The sequence below is a fragment of the Panthera tigris genome, chromosome B1 (genome assembly GCF_018350195.1).
Source record: "Panthera tigris isolate Pti1 chromosome B1, P.tigris_Pti1_mat1.1, whole genome shotgun sequence".
Classification (NCBI taxonomy): Eukaryota; Metazoa; Chordata; class Mammalia; order Carnivora; family Felidae; genus Panthera; species Panthera tigris.
In genome coordinates, this window is record NC_056663.1 from 149,241,063 (window position 1) to 149,268,882 (window position 27,820).

The window sequence follows — 27,820 nt, forward strand, 5'->3', positions numbered from 1 at the left end:
ATTACATGTTGCTAAAATGTGATGGTGATGTTTTAGTCTCCATTTTGTTTTGAATAATTAGAAAAAGTTTTGAATATGAATTGCCATCAGTTTCAGCTGTCTTGTTTAACATGTTCCTGTGCTAAACATTAATTATAGTTAAATATAGTATAAAAACATTAGCATTGGTAACCATTGGAATATTTGTATTATAACTTCTACCACCTAAAATAATTAGCATAATTGTTTTAGTCTTTCTGAGAAAAGCAAAATCAATTTAAATTTTTCTCTGACATGATTTCAGCTTTTTTCTTTACTTGATACTAGGTTACAGTTACAGATCCTGACTTGATAGAAAAATCCAACTTGAATAGACAGTTCCTGTTTCGTCCTCACCACATACAGGTTTGTTGCTACTGTTTCAAATTTAAATAATCTATTGTGTTCCACAAAAAAGAGAGTTTGTTTTTTTATAAATAGAAAATGGCACTTGAACAACCTAATGTGTTTTTATTTTATTAGAATCTCTCAAATTTATCAAACAATGGGAATGACATTTGGGGAAAAATATAAAATTATTTTTTAATATAAAAATTGGGTTTTGCATTGATTTTGGATATAAGATGTAAGTTGTAAATCATGGGCAGTATGTTTTTCATTTTATAATCAAGGTGTATGTACATATGTAATCTTAGAAACTAAGCTTGCAGAGACAGATTTCCTAATTTAAGGTTTTACTAAATCACACATTTGGCACTCTTTTGGAAGGAAGGGGAGTCTTTTTTACCAAATAGGTAAAGTTTAGCACTTAGAATTTTTTGTTCTTTGATCTTGCTTGACTATTTAATTAACATCCTCTTCATTGTAAAATATTCCTGGTTTTCAGTCTTTTTCATAGAGATCAAAATATTTCAGTCAAGAAAAGAAACTTTAGGCAGTCAAGCATATTTGCTTTTTCTTTAGAAATGTTTTTGCACTTTATTTTTCAATAGCCCATTGATAATCTTGGTAAACTAAGGAATGTCATGAACAGAAAAGTAATACCTAAAACAGATGGCATAGTTAACCTAATTGCCTCACCTATCCAAATACAAAAAAAAAAAAAAATTAATAAGGTCTATCAGGAACCAAAATATATGTCACAAAATTCATTTATTCTGTGCATTTTACTTACAGAAGAACTGTTAAGGTCTGTTTATTCTTATTTTACTGAGTTCTAACAAAGTTTGCAATTTGCCTACATGCTTGACAGCACTGAGAAGTAAATACATGTCAAGGGGACTCTCTTATAAAACTAAAATGTATATTATTTCTGTAATATTTCCATCCAGAAATAGTAGTATTTTTTAAATTTTAGTACGAGTGTGTTAACTTTGCATACCTCTGAGAGCTCATTTTCTGCAGTTAGGATTTCTAATATTTCAATGAATTCACTGTTGTTATTTTTTCTAGGCACATATCTAGTTTAAACCTTCATATTAGAAGGAATTGTACCTTTAATAACTGATATTTTAAGAACTCTAAAGAACAATAGCTATAAAATAGAGGTTGTTTAGATTTCCATTAGTAAATTGTTAATTATTCAAACTAATATGGATTGTTAAATGTACAATGTACAATGAATGCAATGTCCACAAACCAAAAATGAAAGCTGGTCTCATTACTTTACTCTCATGTAAAAAATGTAAGTTCTGTCATGGCCTAGCTTTTCTGTTTAATATTTATTTCTTCTGTTTTTGTTTGTTATTTGTTTAGAAACCTAAAAGCTATACTGCTGCTGACGCAACCCTGAAAATAAATCCTCAATTAAAGATAGATGCACACTTGAACAAAGTATGTCCAGCCACTGAGGCTATTTACAATGATGAGTTCTATACTAAACAAGATATAATTATTACAGCATTAGATAATGTGGAAGCCAGGAGATATGTAGACAGGTATGTTCTTGAAATACGGATTCATAAAAATTGTCTTTTCTTTTGTTATCACTTCTTTTCCACACCTATTTATTGAAAAGTTATCCAATTTTCTGATTATTCTTTGTATTTCTATTGTAGTTCTCCTTGAATCCAAATCCTTTTTATGATTTCCCATTATACCTAGGATAAAATTCAAAATCTTTAACATGGCCTAAATGTTTTTTGTAGAGTGTCTGCCATTTGTCTATCACTCCAGCTTAAAATTTACCTATTTGCTGGCTCCCCTTATTCCAGCTACACATTTCCTCTTTGAGTTCTTATAAGGCATCCAACGCTTTTTCACTTGAGAGTGAGAGTACATACTCTCGTTCAGACTCAGGAAATTGTTTACCTTGTTCTAAAACTCCTGACTCCAAATCTGCCTACTTTGGTTTATTTTCACATCCTTTCAGTTTTAGCCTAAATGTCTTTATTCAAAGAGACTTTCTTTAATGACTCAATTCTGTAGATCCCCGTATGGCAATCAGCATTTGTTTTTTCCCCTTATAGTGTTTATTTTTATTGATATATTAATATTTGTTAGCTCACTAAATCATTTATTAAAGGACCATTTATTTTCCCATCACTGTATTCTCAGTGCCCAACACATTCAGTAAATAGTTGTTAAATAAGTAGATGAATGAATGACTATCATGTGTACACCTTACTAATTTTTCTTACATCTTTATATGACTCTTTAATGTTACGGCTCTAGTTGAGCAAATTTATTAAACGGAGGAAAATTTGCCAGTCTAAAGTGTAGTTAAAAGTTTATTGTCTTGGGGCGTCTGGGTGGCTCAGTCAGTTGGGCGGCCGACTACAGCTCATGTCATGATCTCAGCATCTGTGAGTTTGAGCCGCTCATCAGGCTCTGTGCTGACAGCTCAGAGCCTGGAGCCTGCTTCCGATTCTGTGTCTCCCTCTCTCTCTGCCCTTTCCCTGCTTATTCTTGGTCTCTCTCTCTCTCTCTCTCTGAAAAATAATAAACATTAAAAAAAAAAATTTTTTTTAAAGTTTATTGTCTTGGGCAGAGGAAGGAAGAATAAAAACTTTAAGAAATTAAAGTGTGTAGAAAATAGGTATTGTAAGTTTAAAAAAAAGGAGGTTAATATTGTTTGGGATAAAGAGAACATTGAGAAGATATAGTAAGACAGAACTTATAGTCCAAAAATAACCAAGGAAGAAATAGACATTAGCAAAGAGTTAACCTAGAGTAAAAAGAAGTTGAAGCCCAAAATCTAGTAAGAAGAGAAAGAGAAGAAATTATCAGATTGGACAACAGAATTTGTGGAAGGAGGGGGGATGGAAATGATAAATGCATTGTTTGGTGGTAATGTATCTGTTTCCTAAGATATTACGTTCACTAAGTGATCAGTGTGTAAAATGACCAACAGAAAGTAGTAAGATGTCCTCTGCTTACATTGTTATTGCTCACTTAAATGTTCGTTACCTATTATCTTTTCAAATAGCCGTTGCTTAGCAAATCTACGACCCCTCTTAGATTCTGGAACAATGGGCACTAAGGGACACACTGAAGTTATCGTACCTCATTTAACTGAATCCTATAATAGTCATGTAAGTGAACCAATTTTGCAATAAATGTCTCTTCTTTTATCTCATAATATTTATCTCATTTTTTTTCTCTTCAGTCAGAGATTTGATTTATCTTTCCTTATGTGTCCATTCTGTCAATAATTTCTATGCATATGTGCATGTGTATTTTTTAAAATACAGCTGAACTTAACCTTTTTAAATTTTCAAAATTTTGTTTCTTGTCTTTCCATTGTCTTATTGTTATATTTACTGTTTATTTCTCAGAGGTGCATGATTGCTTTTCTCACAAACTTTGAACTGGTGACCTGTCCAAAATCTTAACTGAAGACCCAATTGCTCCACAGGGGGAGCCAGTACATATATACATAAAGAGATAGAGATATAGTAATAACTTTATTTAATCTCTGCAAGTGATTTTGATATACTGCCAAAATTGAAAAACTCTGGCCTAGGAAATAATTGTAGGCTTTAGGATTTTAAAAAAGATCAATGCAGGTTGTAAAATGGAAAGAATAGTGTTTTTTTTTTTTTTTTTTTAACAAGTGTAAAATCACTGTATTTAATAGGTAGGTTTGCTTTAGTAAAGTTATTAAACATTTATAAAATTTGTTTTCCCATTTACTCTTATGAAATAAAGTTTATAGTAAAAACATTATAGTAGAAAAAATTTAGAAGCTTAATTTGAAGGAAATTACATGGAGAAAATTATGAGGTCATGTTGGAAGATTTTCAAAGTAGAGAAGTCTGTAGAATTCTAAAAGTTCCCTTGATTCTGTCATTCTACCACATTTTTCCCTATATTCCACATCGTTTTCTATATTCTCTGACTTAATACCCAGAAAAAACAGGTTTCTCTTCTGGCTTCCTTCTTTGGTTTATAAAACATTTTATGATATTTCATAGCTCAACAAACTAAAATATAAATCCCTAAGTAAAAAGAGACAAAGTGTGTCATTTTATAGTGGTTAAACCAAATGTACCCTGTAATAGGATGTGGGTATTTTTTCATTGGTATATTTACCTGAGACAACATAGGCATTTGCCGTTTCTTTTTTTTTTTTTTTTCCTGAAAGTATTTCTTAAATTTTGATTTTTTATCTTATTTAAGTTTTCGTTTAAATTTCAGTTAGTTACCATACAGTGTAATATTCATTTCAAGTGTACAATATAGTGATTCAAAAATACCATAACAGTCCTCATCACAAGTGTACTCCTAAATCCCCATCACTTCTATTACCCATCCCCCCACCCCACCCCCTCTGGTAACCATCAGTTTGTTCTCTGTAGTTAAGAGTCTGTTTCTTGGTTTACCTCTCTCTTATTTTTTCCCCTTTTGTTTGTTTTGTTTCTTAAATCCCACATATAAGTAAAATCATACAGTCTTTGTCTTTCTCTTATTTCGCTTAGCATAGTATTCTGTAGCTTCATCCATCTTGTTGTAAACAGCAAGATTTCATTCTTTCTTATTAGCTGTTTATTTAATACACACTTTCTGCAAGAAACTATACCAGGCATCAAAGACATAGGATCCCTGCTCCTAATTTTTTTTCTCCATGGAGAAACAAACACATGGTATACTGAGCACCTTTTTGAGGATTCTTGAATTACTTTTCAAAGTAGGGAATGTTGGGGAATATTGTAAAGTTTTCAATGTCACCCTGATTCTTGGAGGAAAAAAATTAATTATATATGGAAGTCTGCCTGTAAGTACTACGTGGTACCAAATAAGTGCACAGATAGTAAGTTATAATAGAATTCATGTTTTTTGTTGCATTGCTATTGACAAATGATTAAGTGTCAAAAGAATCCACTTTTCCTCTTGTTGCCTAGGAGAAAGAAGATATAAAAATGTTGGATTCATTTTATTATTTTTTTAAAAATTTTAATGGTCTTAAAATACTCAAGTAAATTTAATCAATAAAAAATTGTTGCCTTTCTTAACTATCTGTTGTCATATTTTATAAATTAGCGGGATCCCCCAGAAGAGGAAATACCATTTTGTACTCTAAAGTCCTTTCCAGCTGCTATTGAACACACTATACAGTGGGCAAGAGATAAGGTAATAAAGATCTTTTTTTCAAGAAATTTTTCTTTGAAGTGAATAGAAGATTATCCAATTTTTAACTTTTTTTCTTTTTTTCCCATACATGTAAGTTTGAAAGTTCCTTTTCCCATAAGCCTTCATTGTTTAACAAATTTTGGCAAACCTATCCATCTGCAGAAGAAGTCTTACAGGTAAAAATCAATACATTTTAATATAATCTCAACACTGTCTCAGTGTAATCTTACTTGCATATTGCCTACAAATAGTTTATTTCACCTCTTTAAATAACATCATTGTACAGAGTAAGTGCATGAAGAATCTTAGCATTAGCAAGTCACAAATGACCTTTTTGTAGTTTGTATGAGCTATGTGGAATTGCCATTATTTGATCATGTTTGACCCACAAAACAATTCATATGCTTCAACCTAAAAAAGATGTCATAAAAATGATAGCTTTGTGTAATAAAGCAACTTGTTAAACTGTTTGAAAAAAACCCAATGTGAATTCTAGTGAAAATTTTGTGAATGGATGGTAGTGTTAATACTCTTATGATGAGGGCGACTTTAAAGGTATTTTCTTACTTTTCTTTATTCCTGCACTAAACAGACCAACTTTTTAGTATAAAATATTATTCATAGCACTTCTTTTGTTAGGTACATATGTAGTACTAATAACTAGCAAGACATAAGGATAACTTGTCAGATGAGAAACTCTACAGTTGAAATTTCATGTACTGTCTTTTCCCATTCCCCCTCCAAAAAAGGAGAAAAAGATGGAGAAGAAAAAGGCAGGGACAAGGAGCTCATAGTGAAAAAATTAGTCATAAATCACATGAGCTGGTACTTCAAACTTTGGCTAATACTTCCCAGGAATGTGTGTGTGTGTGTGTGTGTGTGTGTGTGTGTGTGTGTGTGTGTGTTTACTTGGAAATAAAGTTATTTTGCTTTTTTTTTCTCTCTAGAAGATACAAACTGGACACAGTTTAGAAGGCTGTTTTCAAGTTATTAAGTTGCTTAGCAGAAGACCTAGAAACTGGTCCCAATGTGTAGAATTAGCAAGATTAAAGTTTGAAAAATATTTTAACCATAAGGTAAGTATGCATTATAAAACATTAAGAAGAGATCTTACCTTGGCTCATTTAATTGCTACCGAATTAATTTCACTGGATCAAAATGTCTACTTTTTCTTTCAGGAATCTTTTCAAAAAATAGTAAGTTAAGTGAAAACAAGTGCAGGGCACAGAACGGATTTCTCTTTGAGTGTTAAAAGAATACACTTAAACTCCATCCATTGGTTTGTCAGTTCTGCATTTAACTGATCCTTATCCTTCTGTGTGCAATATTGGGTTTCAGATACAGGTTCTTTTAGAAAATAAGGAATACATTTTATCAGTAGTCTAAAACAAGTTTGTTGTTCAGAATAAAGCAAGAAATTGAGAAAATAGATTCAGTCAGAAATTGTGTTGAAAATCGCCTTGCCCATCCATATTCAAAATCACATTTTATATCTGTTTGGTGTCTCTTTCCTCATTTGTAAGATGGGGATATTAAATTGGTGTGTAATTCATATGGTAGTGTGAGGATCAAATGAGTTAATACCTGCGAAGCATTTTGAGTAGAACCTAGCCCAGAAATGCTCACTATTAGCTGTTATTCCCATCCCCTATTACTTGCACTTGCTAGAATGTGTCCTGCCCTCTCTCCTGAGCCTCTCCCCGTCTTCAGGCTCATACCTATCAGAATATAAAGTAAGTTAATCTTTTTTAAAAAAGTCTTTTGATTACATTTATCCTTGCCTTTCCCTTCCTTCTTTGCTACTTAGAAAAGGGGTCTTATACTTAGTGTTGCTACTTCCTCATCCAGTTAACGTGTCTTCTTTCCCCACTCCTATTCACATTATTTTTACCATTATAATCAATGACCTCTTGTCTCAAAATCTGAAGAACTCTTTTTAGTCCTGATTATCTTTTGTACTTTTTAAAGCTTTTTTTCTGGAAAAATTCTACTGTAGAAAGTAGAAAAAATAGTATAATGTAATCTTCATGAATCTGTCACCCAGGTTTAACAAATTTTGTTAATTTTGTATCAATTTGTAGATAATCTTGTTTCATCTTTATACCTCCCCAGATGGTTTTGAAGCAAATCTCAAACATCATTTATCATTTCTAAATACAAAATGCTGTATATTTTTACCGGTTTAATTTTTATTTTAAGGATTAGCTCTTTGAAAGGAGCATAATGGTATGTAAAATATGCCACCTTTTGTGTAAAAAGGTATAAAATACAGGTACCTGGGTAGCTCAGTCAGTTAAACGTCCGACTCCTGATCTCTGTTCAAGTCTTGATGTCAGAATCATGAGTTCAAGTCCCAAGATGGGCTTTGTAATTAAGCCTACTTTTAAAAAAAAGGGAGTAATGTATATTCATGTTTGTTGTGTATGCAAAGAAAAAAAAAACTATATTGATTTAAAAAAAAAAAATAGCAATAGAAGTTATTCCAGGTATAGGGGGCCGTGACAAGACAATGGACAGAGGGAGTATAAGAGTGGCTGGAAACTTCACTGTATATCTTTTTGTGTGTTGAGATTTTTTTTTTTTTTTTTTTTTTTTTTACCTCAGATAATGTTAAGTAATGATTTTTTTAACTGATTTTTTTTCTTTAGGCTCTTCAGCTTCTTCACTGCTTTCCTCTAGACACACGATTAAAAGATGGCAGTAAGTGTAACCAAGTGTTGAGAAGAACAATTAATATAATTTATTACGGGATAAATACAATGAAAATAATATCTGTGTCTTGTTTTAGGTTTGTTTTGGCAATCACCAAAGAGGCCTCCATCTCCAATAAAATTTGATTTAAATGAACCTTTGTAAGTATTTATATCCAGCTTTATATGCATCCTTTGTTGTAAATTTCTTGACTGAGTATAGTTTTACATGGCAGGGTGAAAACTTCAGGCTCTTTAAGTGTTAAATTAGTGCATCCCTGTTAATCTAAGAGTTAGCTCATTAGTCTGGCCAACAAAGCCAGCCACAGCCCTTCTCCCCCACATACGTGAATCTATTTATTTACGTGGTAAAATAACTTCTTTATTTTTATCTTCTCTAAAGCAGATCCGAAGTGTTACCTCTTTGACTTTATCCATAAGAAAAAAAACAAGAAATGACAACAAATGTTTTCATATTATATGAAGCCAGTATTTAAAAAACTTTAGTTATATATTAAACATTGAGCCTGTTAACCTTCCTTTCAACAAGTAACTCCATTTAATCTCCTCGTCTGGTGCTTATGTTAGGCTTCTAGTCACCTTATCCTGACTGCTTCTCCTGTAAAACTTACTTTTGTTTTTACCAAAGTCACTTGCTTAAGTTGAGCCTAATGTATGCTCTTTAAAACCAAATTTCTAATTTTTTTATGAATTAAATTTTCTTTCACTAGTCTAATTTTTCTACTTTTTGCCCCTCCTCTCCTGAATATTACTACTTATGAGGATAAATAGCTAATGTTTCTTATAGCTTCTGAAATGCTTTGGTCTAGACCAGGACTTCATTGCCTAACTTTTAAATATTCCTGTAACAAAAGTTCTGTGATTATTTTCTTCAGCATTTCAAAAGACTATAGTTTTTGATGAATTAAACACCTTTAAAACTGTGCATTCACACTTTGCTTTATTTTTTATTTCAAAAGGCACTTCAGTTTTCTTCTGAATGCTGCAAAACTGTATGCTGCAGTCTATTGCATTCCATTTACAGAAGAGGTAAGATAACCTTCAAGCTCTAGCAAGTGATACAAAACCAGGTAAAAATTAGATGACCTAGCAGCTAATTGCATCACCTACATTCATCTTGAACCACTTAAATATTTTTCTGCTTCCAAAGGTATGAATTCCATTTATTTATTTATTTTATTGAATCAACATTTATTGAATATAACTTTGTGCAGGGAACTTTATAAAACAATGATGAGATAGTCTCTGACCTCAGAGCACTCAGTCTGATACAACCAGTCCCAAAATTACCTTTTTAAAATGAATGGAAAGAACTAAGATTTCAGGTTTGTTGACTAATAAGTACTTTTTCACCCATACCACCCCTGCCCCCCCAGCCTTTATGGATGATATTTCTATAGAATAAAGGTAAATGTCACAAATAGATGTGTTCTAAATAGTCAGATGATAAATTATTCAAATATTTTAGTATGATAAAGGACCTTATTAGTCCAGAATTTTTTAGAATTCAGAATTTTTAAAAATGTTTGTTGATAAAATTACTTTTTAACAAAACAGGACTTATCAGCAGATGCCCTCTTGAATATTCTTTCTGCAGTAAAGATTCAAGAATTCAAACCTTCCAACAAGGTATGTTTAGAAATTTATTCACTCAGCAAATAGTTATTGAAATTTTACTAGTGTCAAGTCCCATTCTCAACCTGGAGAATCCCATAGTAAACAAAACAAAATTCTTGCTGTTATGGATGTTATATCGTCTAATGCACCAGAGGCAGACTGTTAAAAAAAAAAAATGCTATTACATAATATTACAATAGGACTTAGTGCTAAGAACCAAAAATAAAACAAGGAAAAGAAATAAAGGATGATGAAACCGGTTTCATTTTATGTGGGATAAAAGGGGAAAGCCTCTGTGATATGGTAACATTTGGGCAGAAACCTGAAGGAAGCAATAGAGTGAGCCATGCTATTACGTGTTGAAAGAATAATGCACATAAGCAGGAATAAGTTCAGAGAAAGGCCTTAAAAGATTTGAAGGCCAGGATTTTTCTGAAAGAGAATATTCAAGAAGATTGATAGACAGATATGAGAGATACTTGGGGTTATGATAAGTACTTCATGATTTATTAGGAGATAAGCCAGTGGAGGATTTTAAGCAGAGGACGCAATCTGGCTTATATTTAAAAGGCTGACTCTGCCTGTTGTGTTAAGAATGATTGTATGGGACATGAGAAAGGAAACATGTAAAGCTATTAGGAGGATATAGGCAAAAGATGATGGTGGTTTGATGAAGTAGTCGGTAACAAGTAAGTTACAATAAGATTCTGGATTCTGGTATATTTTGTAGTAGCCCTGACAGGATTTGAAAGGGATTGGAATTAGAGTGTAAGAGGAAAAAAAGATTGTTTATTTTTTTAGTTGAAATAAGAAGCACAATTAATAGCTCCAGGTAAGGAGAAGAAGTTTAAGGAAGTTTGAGCAGAGGAAAAAAGGTGTGAAATAATTGTTCAGGGCGATGGGAAAGTCAGAGAATTTTGAGTAGAATTTTGAAACAGCGCTAAGGATGCACTTAATGTTAGTCCACTTAATGTATTACATTCAATGTGGCTGGGGAAAAAAGGCATTTAGTTGCCTAAGTATTTTTCACATAGTCATTGTATGACTTTTTGTATACACTCTAAAAATCATCCACAAACACTCTTTTGTTCCCCTTACCCCCTAGCTATATTGGAAAATAGGGAATCATGATTTCCTCCCCATAAAATTCAAATAAGAAATGGTGTGTGCAGTCTTCTAGTCTGCATTTTTATTTTAGAGTAAAGGAAAACTTAACAGCTGTTTGATTTTGTACAGTAAATGGGTTTGCTGAATGAAATGTTCATAACTTGTAGTTTATCAAGAATAAAAGAACAGGGAGGTAAACAGAATTCCTATATAAAGAAGCTTCTGGTTATGGAATTAATAAGTCAAGGGAATAAAAGGTACAGCATAGGGAAGATAGTCCACAATACTGTAATAGCGTTCTGTTGTAACAGATGGTAGCAACACTTGTGAGCACAGCGTAACTTACGGAGAAGTTGAATCACCATGTTGTACACCTGAAAGTAATGTAACATTGTGTGTCAACTATATTCAAATAAAAAAAATTTTTTTAAACAAAAAGAAGGTTCCTAGCCCGCATTCCTAGTGGACAGAGCTGCTAGACAGAAGCCAAAAGAATTATGTGTCAATAACTTTTCTGGTCTTAATAGCTCTGCAGTGTTTTGTGGCTTCAGTTGCTTCTTTCTATACCAGAGTTTTGGTGTAATAAATTGTCCTGAGCAATTTAGCTACATACAGTTTTAGCTTTAACATGAATTAATGAGCTTTTCACAACTTCTTGAAGCAACTCACACTGAAACTTCAGAGTCTGGCACTTCTAGTTAACACATGCCAAAAATATCAACTAGTTACTCTGACAAATAAAAGTTTCTGCCTCCTTAACTCTTTAATATTTCCTAAATACTTACAATAATATTTAATCTGTAAAAACACAAGTTGAATGTATAAAATACAAAGAAATAGTATTTTTAATTAGTGATGATGTAGATGGTTTTTTAGTTTGAAAATACGAACTTTACTGCCCTTGTGGAATGTCTAATTAGTAATTTCTTAAAAGATAAATTACTTGCAAGTGCTGCTCTGAGCATGCACCTATATGAAGGAAGACATGTTCTTTAGGAAAGAACCTCTTGTCAGCAATCAATAAATATTTAAAGAGGCCCATTTTATATATTTTATGATTTATTTAGAGACAGAAAACAGCTCTGCATTAGTTAGAGCTATGCAATTTGGTTTCAAGTAGATTTGTCAGAATCACAGACTGTTGATTAATATTAACTTTATTTTGCCGGGGAATTTTAAAAGGGATCCATGTGAGCTCAGATCTTATAAGCTATTCAGTAAATATTTTAACACTACCAAATTTGTATTAGATATTTTGAAGTTGTCTCTGTGAACAACATAAAGATCCCTGTTCCCTGTTTACATGTCAATGTGAGCAGATAGATAGTAAAACAAATACATAAATAATAATATTTACTAGCAGAAGGTGTAAAATACATTGGACCATAATAATTAATAATGTGACTAAACTATACAGAGGGAATATCTTCTGTGTGTGATCTGTTTAGTAAAACAGATCTGGTATAGGATATGATAACATTAATGATAATGTATGTCCATGTATTTAAAGGTTGTTCAAACAGATGAGACTGCAAGGAAACCGGAGCAGGTTCCTATTAGCAGTGAAGATGAGAGGAACGCTATTTTCCAGCTAGAGAAGGCTATTTCATCTAATAAAGCCACCACAAGTAAGGGGAAATCTTTATAAAAATGGTTTGGACTGGAAACAATTTTTATTTTCACTAACTCTACACCCAAAAGCTTATGAGACTAAATAATAGCTACAATATTAACGATGATAATTGAATTCATGATCATATGAAAGTCACTGTTGATCTTTAACTGTGACTAAATTCATTATTTTTTTCACCATTGCCCTACCCTCATTTGCTGAATTGTAAGTCTGCTTTATTGTCGTTGTTCTGATTGTTTTAGTCCTTGAGGTTGTACTGTGTGATTCTTTTTTTAATGTTTATTTATTTTTGAGAGATAGTGTGTGTGCACAAGTGAGAGAACGGCAGAGAGAGAGGCAGAGGGAATCCCAAGCAGGCTCTGCACGGTCAGCATGGAGTTCTATATAGACTAACACTTAGACCCAGTTAAGTCACTAGGGTAAAAAACTATAGACAGATTTCTTCTTGGCTTTTTAGTCTTTATGGTTACACACAGGGAATACATACAATCTGACCTAAATGGTTTTAAACAGAAGGAAACCAAACTTTTATTCCTTAAAAACAGTCATTCGCTCATGGATTTTAGACCTGCTCACCATCTTTTATTTACATAAATCAGTAGTTGCCAAACTTTCAGGATTGTTGTGCACAGACAGTAAAATTCAGGGAAAAAAAAACATCCTAGGCTAGCCACCTATTTATCCTGCAAATAAAATATAGATGTGTTAATTTAATAATTACAATTCTGGAAGAAAACTTACTTCCATTTCTTACTTTCTCATTTCGTAACATATCAAACTACACCTATCTATAGAATGATTTTTGAGAACCACTAATGTAGAAATATTTCAGATACATATTTTTATTGGATTAACTAATCCTATTAGTTATCAGAGGCAAAATGTTTCAGGGTAATATTTATGGAATCAATTTTTGAATAGTACCCAATGTTAACTGTTTTAATCATAAACAACAGCAGATGTGGTACATGGCTTTCTTATTTTCTGTCTTTTAGAAAGGTTTTTTTAATATAGAAACTTCTCTGATTTAGTGATAATCAAAGCCATGTACCATATCATTTCCATATTCTTCAGTAACTTTAATTTCCTAGATCTTACTTGTGTTTTTCAGTCATTTAAAAACATAAAGAAGGAATATTTAAGAGTAGTGAATCCACATTTCTTTTTACCTAATAAAACCTTTACAAGGGACGCCTGGGTAGTATAGTCGGTTTAACATCCAACTTTGGTTTTGACTCAGGTCATAATCTCATGGCTCATGGGATCTCTCCATGCTGTGAGCATGGAACCTGCTTGGGATTCTCTCCCTTCCTCTGTCTGAACCTCTTGCACTCATGCTCGCTTGCTCTCTCTCAAAATAAATAAGTAAATAATAACCCTTACAAGTTACTACAAAACTTTATTTTTCTGGTGTTATGATTAGGTGACCTTCAGATGGCGGTGCTTTCATTTGAGAAAGATGATGATCACAATGGACACATAGATTTCATCACAGCTGCATCAAATCTTCGTGCCAAAATGTATAACATTGAACCAGCTGACCGTTTCAAAACAAAGCGCATAGCTGGTAAAATTATACCTGCTATAGCAACATCCACTGCTGCAGTTTCTGGCCTGGTGAGTTTATTCTTTGAATGGAAATGCTTCTTTTTCATTGCCTCTTAACCTGTCTTCCCCATTATACCACCCTAGCCAGTCACTCAGATCTTAGAGAAGAAGGGATATATATTGATCTTATAATTTTAAATTTCAAGGTATTTCTAAAAATACATTAGACCACATTTTGAAGGTTAACAGATATACAAACATTTTAACATAAAAGTTAACCTTTTTCAGGGCACCTAGGTGGCTCAGTCGGTTAAACATCCAACTTCAGCTCAGGTCATGATCTCACAGTTCATGAGATCGAGCCCTGTGTCGGGCTCTGTGCTGACAGTGTGGAGCCTGGGGCCTGCTTTGGATTCTGTGTCTCCCTCTCTCCCTCTCTCTCTCTGTCTCTCTCTCTGTCTCTCTCTCTCTCTCTCTCTCTCTGCCTCTCCCCTGCTTGCGCTCTCTGTCTCAAAAATAACATTAAAAAAATTACCTTTTGTCAAAACAGTATAATTTTTCTTACAATAATCCTTTTAGTCATTCTTGTATCCTCCATATGAAACAGGTACTCTTTTTCTTGAATAAAATGAACTGCTTTAATGGTTGCTCTTTGATTATATTGGAGTTCAGTTCTTTGCCTTAAAAAAAAACGCAACTCCTGTTATTCAGATTTCTTAAAATTTAATCTTTCCTTAATAATTCAGAATCTTTAGGGTGGCCCTAGTCATTATGCTGTACTACAGTGTTATACTTAGAAGCTACATAATTATCTGCCCCTTTATTAAATGACTTTAGAGTAGTGTATTTCTTGAGTTTGAGTGTCTTCCATGATAGGAATATTACATGATCAAGTGAATTTTTTAATGATTTTGTTCACCATATATAGAACAGTTGAAATTTTGAAAGTATGAGAATAAAAGTAGACAGATTTATAAGAAGTTTGCTATTTCAGTCCAGTAGCTGCTTTTACTCGTTACAGAAAAATGCTTGAGAGGAATATTGGAAAATTAAATAGATACATTTGAAGTCATAAAGTTTTAGGCTCTTTATATAATCAGATCACTTTCTTTTATCTAGGTTGCATTGGAGATGATCAAAGTAGCTGGTGACTATCCGTTTGAAGCTTACAAAAATTGTTTCCTTAACTTAGCCATTCCAATTATAGTGTTTACAGAGACATCTGAAGTAAGAAGAACTGAAATCAGGTATGCTTGAAGGTCTATTTCTCTTGCATAATTAGAATGAAATAAAATTTTTACCTTCTAAAAGGAAAAAGTCATAGTTTTTCCTCCCTTTTCTTCTATATATTTAAATCCTTGCCATCACCTCAGGATTAGATCAGTGGGGTGCCTGGTTGGCTCATTCGGTTAAGTGTCCGAATCTTGATTTTGGCTCAGGGCATGTTGTGAGATCAAGCCCCAAGTGAAGCCTGCTTAAGATTCTCTCTCCCTCTTCCTCTGCCCCTCTCCCACCCATGCTCTCTGTCTCTCTCTCTTTAAAAACAAAATCAAAAAAAGTCAAAATGTCATCTTCATAAAGCATTTCTTTTTTTTTCAATTGAGACATAAATTGGCGTGCATTAGATTAGTTCCAAGTGTGCAACACAGTGATTTGACACCTGTATGTATTAAGAAATGATTACAGGCGCACCTGGGTGGCTCAGTGAATTGAGCATCTGACTCTTGATTTTAGCTCAGTTCATGATCCCAGGGTCATGGGATAGAGCCCCACCTTGGGCTCTCGCTGAGCATAGAGCCTGCCTAAGATATGCCTTCTCCCTCTCCCTCTTCTTCTCCCTCTCCCTCTCTCCCTCTCTCCCTCTCTCCCTCTCCCTCTCCCTCTCCCTCTCCCTCTCCCTCTCCCTCTCCCTCTCCCCTCTCTCCTTCTCCCTCTCTCCCTCCCTCTCTCTCCCCCCTCCCTCCCTCTCTCCCCCCTCCCTCCTTCTCTCTCCCCCCTCCCTCCTTCTCTCTCCTCTCCTTCCTCTCTCCCCCTCTCCCCCACCACTCACGCGCTCTCTAAAATAAAATAATAATAAATAAACCACAAGTTTAGTCAACATCATCACCATATGTATTTAGCAAATTTGTTTTCCTTGTGATAGTCTTTTAAGATCTACTGTTAGCAACTTTCGACTAGACAGTATAGTTAACTGTAAGCACCATGCTGTACATTACATACCTATGACTAACTCATCTTAAAGCTGGAAGCTTGTACCTTTGGACTCCCTTTGCCCATTTTGCTCATCCCCCACCTCCGGCAACTACCAATCTGTTGTCTATCTATGAGCTCAGTTTGGGTTTTGTTTTGTTTTTCTTTTAAGGTTCCACATATAAGTAAGATCATACAGGTACTTGTCTTTCTCTGTCTGACTTATTCACTTAGCATAATGTCCTCGAGATCTATCCATGTTGTTGCAAATGACACAATTTTTTTTTATGGCTGAATTCTATTCCTGTGTGTGTGTCACATTTTCTTTATCCATTCACCCATTGATGGACTTAGGTTGTTTCTATATCTTAGCTGTTATGAATATTGTTCTAGTGAACATGGAGGTGCTGATAAGTTTTGGAGTTGTTTTCATTTTTTTTTGTATAAAAACCCAGAAGTTTGAATTTCTGGATCATATGGCTGTTCTATTTTTAATATTTTGAGGAACTTTCATACTGTTCTCCAGAGTGGCTGCACAAGTTTGCATTCCCACCAACAGGGCACAAGCGTTTCTTTTTCTCCACATCCTGTCAACACTTGTTATTTCTTAACTCTTTGATACTAGCCTTCCTAGCAGGTGTGAAATAATACCTCATTATGGGTTTTTTTGATTTGCAGTTCCCTGATACTTAGTGGTGTTGAGCACCTTTTCGTGTACCTATTGGCCATCTGTATGTCTTTTTTGGAAAGTGTCTATTCAAATCGTCTACCCATTTTTTTATCAGATTGTTTGGTTTTTTGCTATTGAGTTGTATGAGTTCTTTATGTATTTTGGATATTCACCCCTTATCAGATACATCATTTGCAAATATTTGTTTCCATTCAGTAGATTGTCTTTTCATTTTGTTGATGGTTTTCTTTGCTGTGCAGAAGATTTTTAGTTTGATGTAGTCCCATTTCTCTGCTTTTGCTTTTGTAATAAAATCCAAAATACTATCACCAAGACTGATGCAAGAAGCTAACTACTATGTTTTTTTCGAGTTTTATGGTTGCAGTTCTTTCATTCGGATATTTAATCCATTTTGAGTTAATGGGGGTCAGACTTACAATCCTGAGATCAAGAGTCACATCTTTTACCACACTGAGTCAGCCAGTCATCCTTGAGTTAACTTTTGTGTGTTGTAAGATAGTGGTCCAATTTTATTCTTTTGCTTTATGCAAAGCATCTATGACTAAACTAGCCATAGAACTCTCACAACATTTAATCTACCACATTATTTAGCATTGTACTTTCTTATTGTTTCATCTATGTTTTCCTAATTCAGATGAGTTAGAAGCCACTGTGGTGTCTGAATAATATGTCATGAGATTTAGTATCTAGTTCTAAAAACTATGTGACAGAGCAGAACAATTCCCCTGGACCTCCATTTTTCACTTTCAGATTAACAACAACCAAAAATTTGAAAACATCTACCTCGGCAAGAATGTGAAAGCCCTCTCCTCATATATTACCGATGAGAGTATAAAATAGTGTAATCCATAGTAAGGGAAATGTGCTATATGTCAAATTTACAGATACATTTGCACTCATCTCAAATAGTACATTTATAAGATATTTATTCTGGCCTTGTTTATCATAGCCAAAGATTGAAACAGTGATAGACTAGAACGTCCACACAGGAAACCCATGCAGCCATTTAGAGAGAGAGAGAATGGTTTCACTAAGACACATAGATTCATTTTGAGACACTGGAAGGATCAACAAGGTACTGATAACAGTGGTTACTTTGAGGGCGCCTGGGTGACTCAGTCAGTTAAGCATCTGACTGTTGATTTCAGCTCAGGTCATGATCTGGCAACTCATGAGTTCGAGCCCCTCATTAGGCTCTGCACTGACAGTGTGGAGCCTGCTTGGGATTCTCTCTTCCCCTGTCTCTGCCCTTCCTCTCCCCCCCCCCCCCCGCCTTAAAAGAAATAAATAAACTTAAAAAAAAAAAGCAGTTACCTTGTGTGGTGTCTTGGGGAGATAAGTTGTATTTTTCTTTTTCCCCTGTATCATTATGTAGCTAAATCACAAATAATGGACTTCTGGGTTTTTTATTATTACTAAAGGGAAAAAAATTAAGATGTTTTGTTTTTAATATTTTTCTACAACAGAAATGGAATATCATTTACAATTTGGGACAGATGGACTATACATGGAAAAGAAGACTTCACCCTCTTGGATTTCATAAATGCAGTCAAAGTGAGACACTTATTTACTTAGTTCATTAGTTGGAGGTTTTCATAAATAATATTTAGCAGAAGTTTGTTTGCTGTCCTTTTACTGATTGTAAAACATTGTCACCCAGCATTTTATATTTGGACATAGCTCTTATTGTTTCTCTTTTGGGTATTCTTCACATTTAGGAGAAGTACGGAATTGAACCAACGATGGTGGTGCAGGGAGTCAAAATGCTTTATGTCCCTGTAATGCCTGGCCATGCAAAAAGATTGAAGTTAACGTAAGTAATGACCATTATACCAGAAGATTCACAACAATTAAAACATAAGGTGGATGCCCACTGGAAAATCAAATATAGAGATTATCAAAGTTGAGAAAAAAGTATGTGATTTACTCCTATGTAATGGCTGTAATAAAGATAGTAAATGTACCAAACTCAACAGGCTACCTCTCAAGAGAGATTCATAGGATTCACATATCCTTGTGAATTTTTTATAATTCAGATTCAGTTTATAAGTTAATAAGCTTAGAAACACGATTTGGTTAATACACCACATAAAAGTAGAAACACATAATGACCAGGCTTATGAGACTGAAGTATAAAACAAAAATGCCAAATTGTTACTTTCATTCACTCAACAGATTTTTTTGAAGAGTGCCTCCTATGTGCCAGGTATTTTGTGGGCAGTAGGGATACAGCAGTGAGCAAAGTGAAGTCCATGCCCTAACTGAGTTTGCATAACAAAGTATGCAAACCTCTTGATAAGTATATCAGATGGTGGTAAGCACTGTGAAGAAAATAAAGCAGAATAAGGAGTGTTAAGTTGCTGTGGTATGTTGAGTAGTTCATGTATTCCCTCTGCCTGTCACATTCTCACCAGATACGGCGGCATTTGAGCAGAGACCTAAAGGAACAGAGGGAACAAAAAAGGCCAGTCTCAGCAGTGGTCTGCAAGGCCCTGCTTCTCAATTACCACTCTAAGTTTTATTCCTACTTGTCTCACTTGCTCACAATATTCCAGTTGTGCTAGCTTCCAGCTATTTTTTTGAATAGTCCAGTCATACTCCTGCATGGGACTTTGGCTCTAATTATTCCAAAGAGGCCTCCCTGAACCCTATTTAAATATGTTTATGCTTCTCTGTCTCCTACCCACTAGAATGTAACCTTCACAGATGCAGGACTCTATAATTAATCTGGTCGTGGATGTATCTCAAGGACCTACAACAATGCCTGGCAGCAATAAACATTTGTCATTCATTTTGTAATATATTCAAATATCAAACAATTGTGTTGTACACCTGGAACTAATGCAATGTTATATGAATTATACCTTAATTAAAAATGTTTGGTTTTTTAATAAAAATTAGCATAAAAATATTTGTCATATGAATAAATGAATCTGCATGATAGGTGCTTTAACCTATATGCAGTTTTAATTATAATCACCAATTAATGAGATTAATCACTTTTTAGTTATTATAATCCAGGCTTAATGATCTGTACTTTAAGAAACAAAATCACTATTACATAGAGAAAGGTTACTTTGCCTTATATTATTTTGTCATTAGAATCCCTGAGTATCTCTTGGATATGTGAATAATAGAATTTACTGTGTGCTGCCTAGATGAGAGTAGAATGTGTGGAATTTAAAATTTGCTGCAAATAATTCACAATAAGTGCTTTATAGAGTTGGCCAGTATTCGCCATCTCCAGCATGATAAACTTTGTGAATGTTATTTTTCATTTTATTACAGTTTTCATTTAGCAGATAAGTACTAAGTACCTATCAAGTGGCTAGATAAGCTTGGCTTTGGAAAGATCAGGGTTCACATCCATCCCCAGCTACTTACTTGTTTTGTCACATTGAGGAGCTTACTGAACTTTTTTGAAACTTAGTTCTTGATCCATAAATGGAAATGATTGTGCCCATAGCTATTAAACATTGAAATAATAATAAAGGCTAGCAATGTAATAGCAACCAAGAACTATTCCATAAATGTTACTCCTGTTAATATTTTGTCATTATACCTCTTTATCAAGTAGCCTGTGCCCTCAGGGAATTCCCATTCTACTGTGAGAAAATGACATGTTAATCATTAAAATGTAATTGAATAATCAGTATAATAAAGATTTTTACAGAACACTGTAGGCACTACTTAAAACTTCACCTTAGGCTAGATTTCATTTGAACTACCTTTGAAAAAGGATATCAGGCAAAAGTGATAGCTTTTGCAAAAGCATGCAGCTAATAAAAAGTGTGCATGATCTATTTGGGAAATCAGTATTCTGGATTGACTCAAGGATGAGATGGTAAGAATGAGAAGGTATAAATGGGACAAAATACCTTTGTAAAATGGAAAGAACTATTATTGAGGATTAAATAGATTACATAGTTGAGACTTTAGCGTGAGATAGATACATGGTATAAGTATATTAAGCAAGAGAGTAAAATCAAATTTACGTTTTAAGAGGATTCTGGCAACAGCGGAGATTGGAGGTAGGAGACAGCTGGATCGAAGCTAATCCAGTAATCTGAGGATATATAGATGATGATTTGATTTAAGACAGTATCAGTGACAATAGCAATAATAAAGTTTTTTTAGTGAATGGGATATACATGGGATATAAGACAAAGGTAAAACTTAAGAATGTCTTTCACTGTGATTAGCTTGTATTTGAAGATTTAAATCTAGTTTGCTTTTTACTTTTCACATAGAAATGCTTGAGAAGAATTTTTGATGCCTCCACACTCTATAAGGGAGTATGAGGATAATTCATTTTCCTTAATGTTTATTTATTTTTGAGAGAGAGAGAGAAAGGGAAACAGAGTGTGAGCAGGGGAGAGGTAGAAAGAGAGGGAGACACAGAATCTGAAGCAGGCTCCAGGCTCTGAGCTGTTAGCACAGAGCCCGATGCGGGGCTCAAACTTGGAAACAGTGAGATCATGACCTGAGCCAAAGTCGGATGCTTAACCGACTGAGCCACCCAGGCGCCGGAGGATAATTCATTTTTAAAAACATTGTTTACATTTTGGTTTTGTGTGTGGGGTTTTTTGTTTGTTTGTTTTGTCTTGTAACAAATGGTCTCTATTCTTTATCAGTACTAGCAGTGTTCCAAATTGATTCACTGTTAGGTAGATGAATATCTTGAGTTTAGTGCTTTTAGTAAAGAAAAATTATAATATATGAAAGCAGATGAATTCTTAGATTTAAAAATAAATGTAAAGTCTAGACATAAGTCCAGATTCTCTGGGCAACATTAAACAGCAAATCACTCTTCATTTTATAGAATTTACTAAATCATTTGTCCTTGATTATTTTTCTTAGAATGCATAAACTTGTGAAACCTTCTACTGAAAAGAAATATGTAGATCTTACTGTGTCATTTGCTCCAGACACTGATGGAGATGAAGATTTGCCTGGACCTCCAGTGAGATACTACTTTAGTCATGACACTGATTAACAGAAGTTCTCTTAAATTTACTCCAGGACTACTTGATTTTGAAAAGATTGCACTTAATTCAGGAATGAAAATATTAACTCATAGTATTATGGATTTCTCTTTGATGAAGCCTTAATTTAAGGGAAACGTCATAGAAGACTACAGTGAAGAATTGTAAAGCATTTTGGAATATAATATATACTTGTCTAGTGCTTCATATGTGGATATGATCACAAGCAATTTTGAACTGGACTGCTATTTTATAATGCTTACAAAAAATTAGTGTGTTAACCTCTGGATGAGAAGAAGAAAAAAATGTATGTATACATCACCAGAAGAGATAAAAGATCAAGAAATTGAAAGTAACAAATGCAAATATCCAAGAAGTTTAATCTTATTTTATGAATTTCTTTTTGTGCACTATTTGAGGCCCAGTTTTTCCATACAAATAGTGTTTGGCACCCTGCACCTCTCATAATTAGGCTTTGAGTTTAACACCAGTGGGAAGAGGAGAGATGGTAGCAGTGGATGAAGAGTAGCCATTTTAAATTGTACAGGTACAGTTTACTGTCCTGAACCTCTGCTAATTTAACCAGAGTTTGTTAATATCACTGTCTTGCAAAAATCAGGATCTTTGTTGATAACATCAGTGTTGTAACCCATGAGCAGTAGGTCGGATGACAAATGTTAACTTGGATTAAATGTGAACAGATAAATGCAGCTAATCCTTTGATTCTTCAGTATGCCTTCTAATGTGGCTATTTTATTTATTTGGAACTCTAAACCTGACTGTCATAGTATAGAAGACTAAAAGGTCTTGTAAAGGGAGTATCCTTAGAAGTAGATGAAAAGTAGAAATTAAAAAAAAAAAAATCATTACTAGTTGAGTCTTGATTTTTTTTTTCTTCCAACAACCTAATGGACAGAAAAAAAATATTTTATTTTAAAGGGAAACATATTTTATTCTGCATTCCCAGAAAGGGTGTTGACAAAGATAAAAATTTATTTTTTTAGGTCTTTATCGATAGAATCTTTCTGTTTTCTGATAGGAGATATTGCAGATAATCATTATAAATTCTTTCATTAAAATGACATAAAATGTACTCTCGCTGTAAACTTGGTAAAAATGGCAAGTGTTTTTTTAATTTCTAAAGCTATCATGCATTCTAAAGCAGTTGGCATTTTATAACCACAGGAAGTCATTTCCCTCTAGCTGCTTCTCTTCTGATCTCCTGTTTAGACCATTAATAAGTACTTTGATAAACTAAAGACTAGATTCACATCAGTATTACTCCTCTTTGGTATCTTTTTATACTCTCAACTTTCCTTTTATTTCATTTATAAATAGTTGAAATTACTTTGTCAACCACCTGTATTGCTTTATTCTTTTGTAAAACTATCATCCAGTTGGGAAAACATATTTGGGAGTGGAGGGTAAGTTTGTATGAATAAAAGCATATTCTGCATTGGAGGCAAGGATAAGTGGACAGGTTGAGTTTAAAGGAAATGGATACCTTTGAAATAAGTAATTTTTGTTCAAGTATAATGTTTAAAATTAATTTCTTAAAGTTGAATTCAGGAACATCAGAGCTCTATGGCTTGGAATTCTTGAGGCTAGCAATAATAAAAGGACTTTTCTGTAAGAAGCCTCTTCCCCACTTTCAATTTCCTTTGTATGATAGATATGCTTATATTTTATCTAAATCTCCACATCTCTTCAGAAGTAAATTTGGAACCATGCTATCAGCTTTTATTTATAGTAACTAGTGCTTTAATAGATACAAACAAAACCAACAGGATTAAGTTCATTTTATGATTAAACCTGAAATCATTTCATCATTTTTCCCCCTGTAGGTAATGGTTATTGCCATTAATTTCTATTTAGTTCTAAGCGGGAAAGCCACGGTGAAGTTAATGACAGGGTTTTTTTGTTTTTTTTTTTTTCATTATCTGTTTTATCTCTGTACCGTGAGATCACTTTGGGTGATTAAAATACCAGGTGCAAAAATTATTTGATTTTGTATGATACCACTGAGTCATTTTTTACTTATTAAAAATAAATTAAGATATTTGACAGTATCTTTGTAAATCTTGTTCCATGGTTGACTCCAGAGATTCCAGTTTTGCTATTCGTTTTATGAGTGGTGTTACTTTGGTGTTTTCTAATTTTCAAGTTTTGCAATCATGGAGATACAACAGTCACTGGGTATAGAGGAACGTTACCTCAAAGTGCTTTTGGATTCTGGAAATTCTGTTAAAACAATTGAGGGAAAATAATAACCATGTAAAACCTAGAAGATCTGGTTAAATCTCACACTATTGGTTGCAGTTGTCTAAAGTATAGTCCTTTTTAAAATTTTTTTTTAATGTTTATTTTTTGAGAGAGAGAGAGACAGAGTGTGAGCGGGGTAGGGTCAGAGAGAGTGGGAGACACAGAATCCAAAGCAGGCTCCAGGCTCTGAGCTGTCAGCACAGAGCTGGACATGGGGCTCGAACTCACAAACTGTGAGATCATGAAATGAGCTGAAGTCGGCTGCTCAACCAACTCAACCACCCAGGTGCCCCAAAGTATAATCCTTTTTAAAGTTCAAAACAGTTGTGGTACTCAGTAATTTCCTGTGAATGGTCCCAAAGCTAGAATTTGGAAATAGATATATATCTTTGTTTTCATGTTTTAACTATTGTAACACTTTCTGGTGGTACCAGTGATGAGGCACAAAAAGGTCGGCAATGTTTAAACTCCACTGTTAAATAATAGTAAAAATGAAAACAAAATTTTTCTCTTGAGAACTTAAGGAAAAATCTCAAGTAATTCCATGATGGAAGAAAAATTTAAATTACAAAAATTCATTGTGATTATAAATAATCATTTTGTATACAGTCACTAGGTATGGATTTAACTATTTTAACAAATTCAAAACAAATCAGGAAGTTGAAATCTTAGAGATCAGAGTAAATATTCAATAGGTAATTTTCAGGTTCATTTTTCTCTTGGCATTTCTTAACTTTAAGTTGAGAAATACATATTCAAATATATGTACAAAAGAATATATAGAATATAAGTACACAGTTTAAAGATTAATTTTATTTTTATTTTATTTTTTTTATTTTTTTTCAAGTTTTTTATTTATTTTTGGGACAGAGAGAGACAGAGCATGAACGGGGGAGGGGCAGAGAGAGAGGGAGACACAGAATTGGAAACAGGCTCCAGGCTCCGAGCCATCAGCCCAGAGCCTGATGCGGGGCTCGAACTCACAGACCGCGAGATCGTGACCTGGCTGAAGTCGGACGCTTAACCGACTGCGCCACCCAGGCGCTCCTAAAGATTAATTTTAAAGTGAGTGCTTGAGGCACGTGGTTGCCTCGGTCAGTTAAAGCAGCTGACTTCAGCTCAAGTCATGATCTCATGGTTGGTGAGTTCAAGCCCTACATCAAGCCCTCCGCCAACAGCAGAAAGCCTGCTTCAGATTGTCTCCCTCTCTCTCTGCCCCTCCCCCACTCTCAAGCACACATGCACTCTCTCTCAAAAATAAACATTTAAAAAATAAAGTGAGTGCCTGTATAATCAGCTATCAATCATATTTGACAGCAGCCCAGAAATGTCCCTGATAGTCCCTTCTCAATCACAATCAGCTTCCCTACACATACCCTCCAGCAATTACCATTATCCTACCATTCGTGATAATTCTTTGTTTTTACTTATATTGTTAACCACCTATCATGCACTTAAACAAGATAGTTTATTTTTGATGGGTTTTGAGCTTTATATAAATGGAATCAGACTTTTTTTTTTTTTTTTTTTGTGGCTGCTGCTTTCATTCAACATGGGAATCATCCATGGTTGTAGCTTATGGCCACAGTTTGTTAATTAACATGGTTATGGAATTTACCTTTGCATTAATACCACAATTTATTATATTGACTGTGGACAGGTGGGATGTTTTTAATTTGGGGCAATTATAGTTCTTCAATGAACATTATCATATGTATCTCCTAGTGCAACTAAGGTATATGATTGTTTGATCATAGGTGTTTACATCTTAAATTTTATTAGATAGTAACAGAGTTTTGCCTTAGCAGTAGAGATATCCTATATTTCCATTTTTGCTCAACACGTGTTAAACAGATTGCCAAGCTGGTGAAATTTGCAGTTGTATGTCATTGAAGTTTTACTCTGCATTTCCCTAACAATTGAGCACCTTTTTCTAAGTTTGTTGGCTTTCTTTTTTGCAAAGTATCTTTTCAAGTATTTTGCCCATTTTTCTGTTGTGTTAGCAGTCTTTTTCCTCGTTGATTTGTAGAAGATCTTCATAAATCCTATTTTTTGTTAGCTATTTCTTTCCAAATATTTTCCTTCTCTTTATGATGTTATCTACTAAAAAGAATTTCATAATGGTTGAGTACTAAGAAGAATCAGTGTTTTTGTTTTAAGGTTAGTGTATTTTGGGAGTTGCTTAAGACATTGTTCTCAATCCAAGGGCATGAAGGTACTCTATATACTGTCTTCTAAAGGCTTTAGCTTTGTCTTTCACGTTTTCAGCTTTCAATTCATGAAGAATTAATTTTGTGTAAGCTGTGAAGTGCCTCACCACCATTTACTAAAGTATGTTCTCTTTTGCAGTGCCACCAAAGTCATATATCCATTAATGAGTACATCTCTGAATTTTTTTGTTTCTTCTTTTCTATCCCTGTGCTAGTATAGAGACTTCACTACTATACCTGATATATAGTTTCTGATATTTATCAGAACAAGTTCTCCCTATTTATTGTTCTATAAGAGTGTCTTGGTTATTCTTAGCCCATTGTATTTTCAGTTCTCAAATTTCTAATTGCAAATATGCAAATCTGTCACTCTTGCAGTTTCCTGTTGTCTTCTTGAAATTTTCAGTCTTTTATCTACCTGAACGTGAATAGCCTTATTATTATTTTATGTTCTTGTTTAAATCCCAATCTGAAACCCTCCAGTGGGTCTTTTTATTTTTCTTTTGCTTCAGCTAATCTTTATCTTATATCCTTGCGTGTGGGGGGTTATCTTTAATCGTATGCCAATATCATATTTGAAAAGTTGCTTGTAAAAATAACTTGATGTCCTGCATAGTATTTTCATCCTCCACAGAGTCACTTGGGCACTGGTATTTCAAGACTAATTTCACAGTCGAAATTTTATGACTTACCGTGTGACTCCAAGCTGAGCTGTAGACTACTAGTCCTCTACTTCCTGTTTACCCTTACTCCTACAAACTTTCAGAGTTGAGTTGCAAAGTGTTGGTTAGGGTTACCAGGGCCCCCACCTCTTGGCTGGCAGTGGATTCTATCTTTCAATCCCTAGTCCCTTAACTCTCCTTACCTTTTCAGTGGACTCTTATCTGCAAAAGCTCCAAGGGCACAAGTGGTCCAAATGAATGGTTCACTTCTTTGAATTTCTATTTTCTTCCAGATTTTAGGCTGATCATTCACTAACATAGCTCTCCTATGCCATCCAACATTTTTTGAGTATACTTTGTACACCTTTTCTAAATATTCTCAAGTGAGAATGTTAATTCAAATTATCTAGCCCACTTTCTATCCTAACTGTTGATTATGTGTGAAATACAATTTTTTGTATTGCTTCTGTATCTGGAAACTCAACTCTATTGGTTCTTGTAAATTATTTGCAAATTAATATGGATATTCTGTGTAATCTTCAAATAAGGACAGTGTTTAGTCTTTTCTAAGATCCAAATTTTGTTTTTGTTAATCCTATTGTACGTTTGCTTTCTATTATTATCTGCTCTTACTAATACTACTTTTTCCTGTTT

General features: G+C 33.9%; 2 protein-coding genes across 4 annotated transcripts in view; one reads left to right on the forward strand and one right to left on the reverse strand.

Annotated features, from left to right (window-relative positions):
- Window positions 1-24,033, forward strand: part of UBA6 (ubiquitin like modifier activating enzyme 6) — a 90,012-nt gene extending 65,979 nt beyond the window's left edge. For both annotated transcript variants that reach the window (XM_042984424.1, XM_042984425.1), the window contains 16 exons: window positions 307-384; window positions 1,735-1,916; window positions 3,407-3,512; window positions 5,461-5,550; window positions 5,646-5,726; window positions 6,498-6,626; window positions 8,199-8,250; window positions 8,339-8,402; window positions 9,221-9,290; window positions 9,819-9,890; window positions 12,496-12,613; window positions 14,042-14,235; window positions 15,286-15,413; window positions 18,514-18,601; window positions 18,766-18,860; window positions 21,908-24,033. In XM_042984424.1, coding sequence (XP_042840358.1) covers window positions 307-384; window positions 1,735-1,916; window positions 3,407-3,512; window positions 5,461-5,550; window positions 5,646-5,726; window positions 6,498-6,626; window positions 8,199-8,250; window positions 8,339-8,402; window positions 9,221-9,290; window positions 9,819-9,890; window positions 12,496-12,613; window positions 14,042-14,235; window positions 15,286-15,413; window positions 18,514-18,601; window positions 18,766-18,860; window positions 21,908-22,043 — 1,683 coding nt within the window. In that variant the 3' untranslated portion in view covers window positions 22,044-24,033. The remainder of the gene's footprint in view (window positions 1-306; window positions 385-1,734; window positions 1,917-3,406; window positions 3,513-5,460; window positions 5,551-5,645; window positions 5,727-6,497; window positions 6,627-8,198; window positions 8,251-8,338; window positions 8,403-9,220; window positions 9,291-9,818; window positions 9,891-12,495; window positions 12,614-14,041; window positions 14,236-15,285; window positions 15,414-18,513; window positions 18,602-18,765; window positions 18,861-21,907) is intronic.
- STAP1 (signal transducing adaptor family member 1) overlaps window positions 18,885-27,820 on the reverse strand; it is a 65,992-nt gene continuing 57,056 nt past the window's right edge. Inside the window, exon 15 of one of the 2 annotated variants that reach the window (XM_042984443.1) lies at window positions 18,885-19,485. The gene's annotated coding sequence lies outside the window, so the exon portion shown is untranslated. Of the gene's footprint in view, window positions 19,486-20,048; window positions 21,114-27,820 lie in introns of those variants that run through there. The other variant, XM_042984442.1, reaches the window with a different exon arrangement.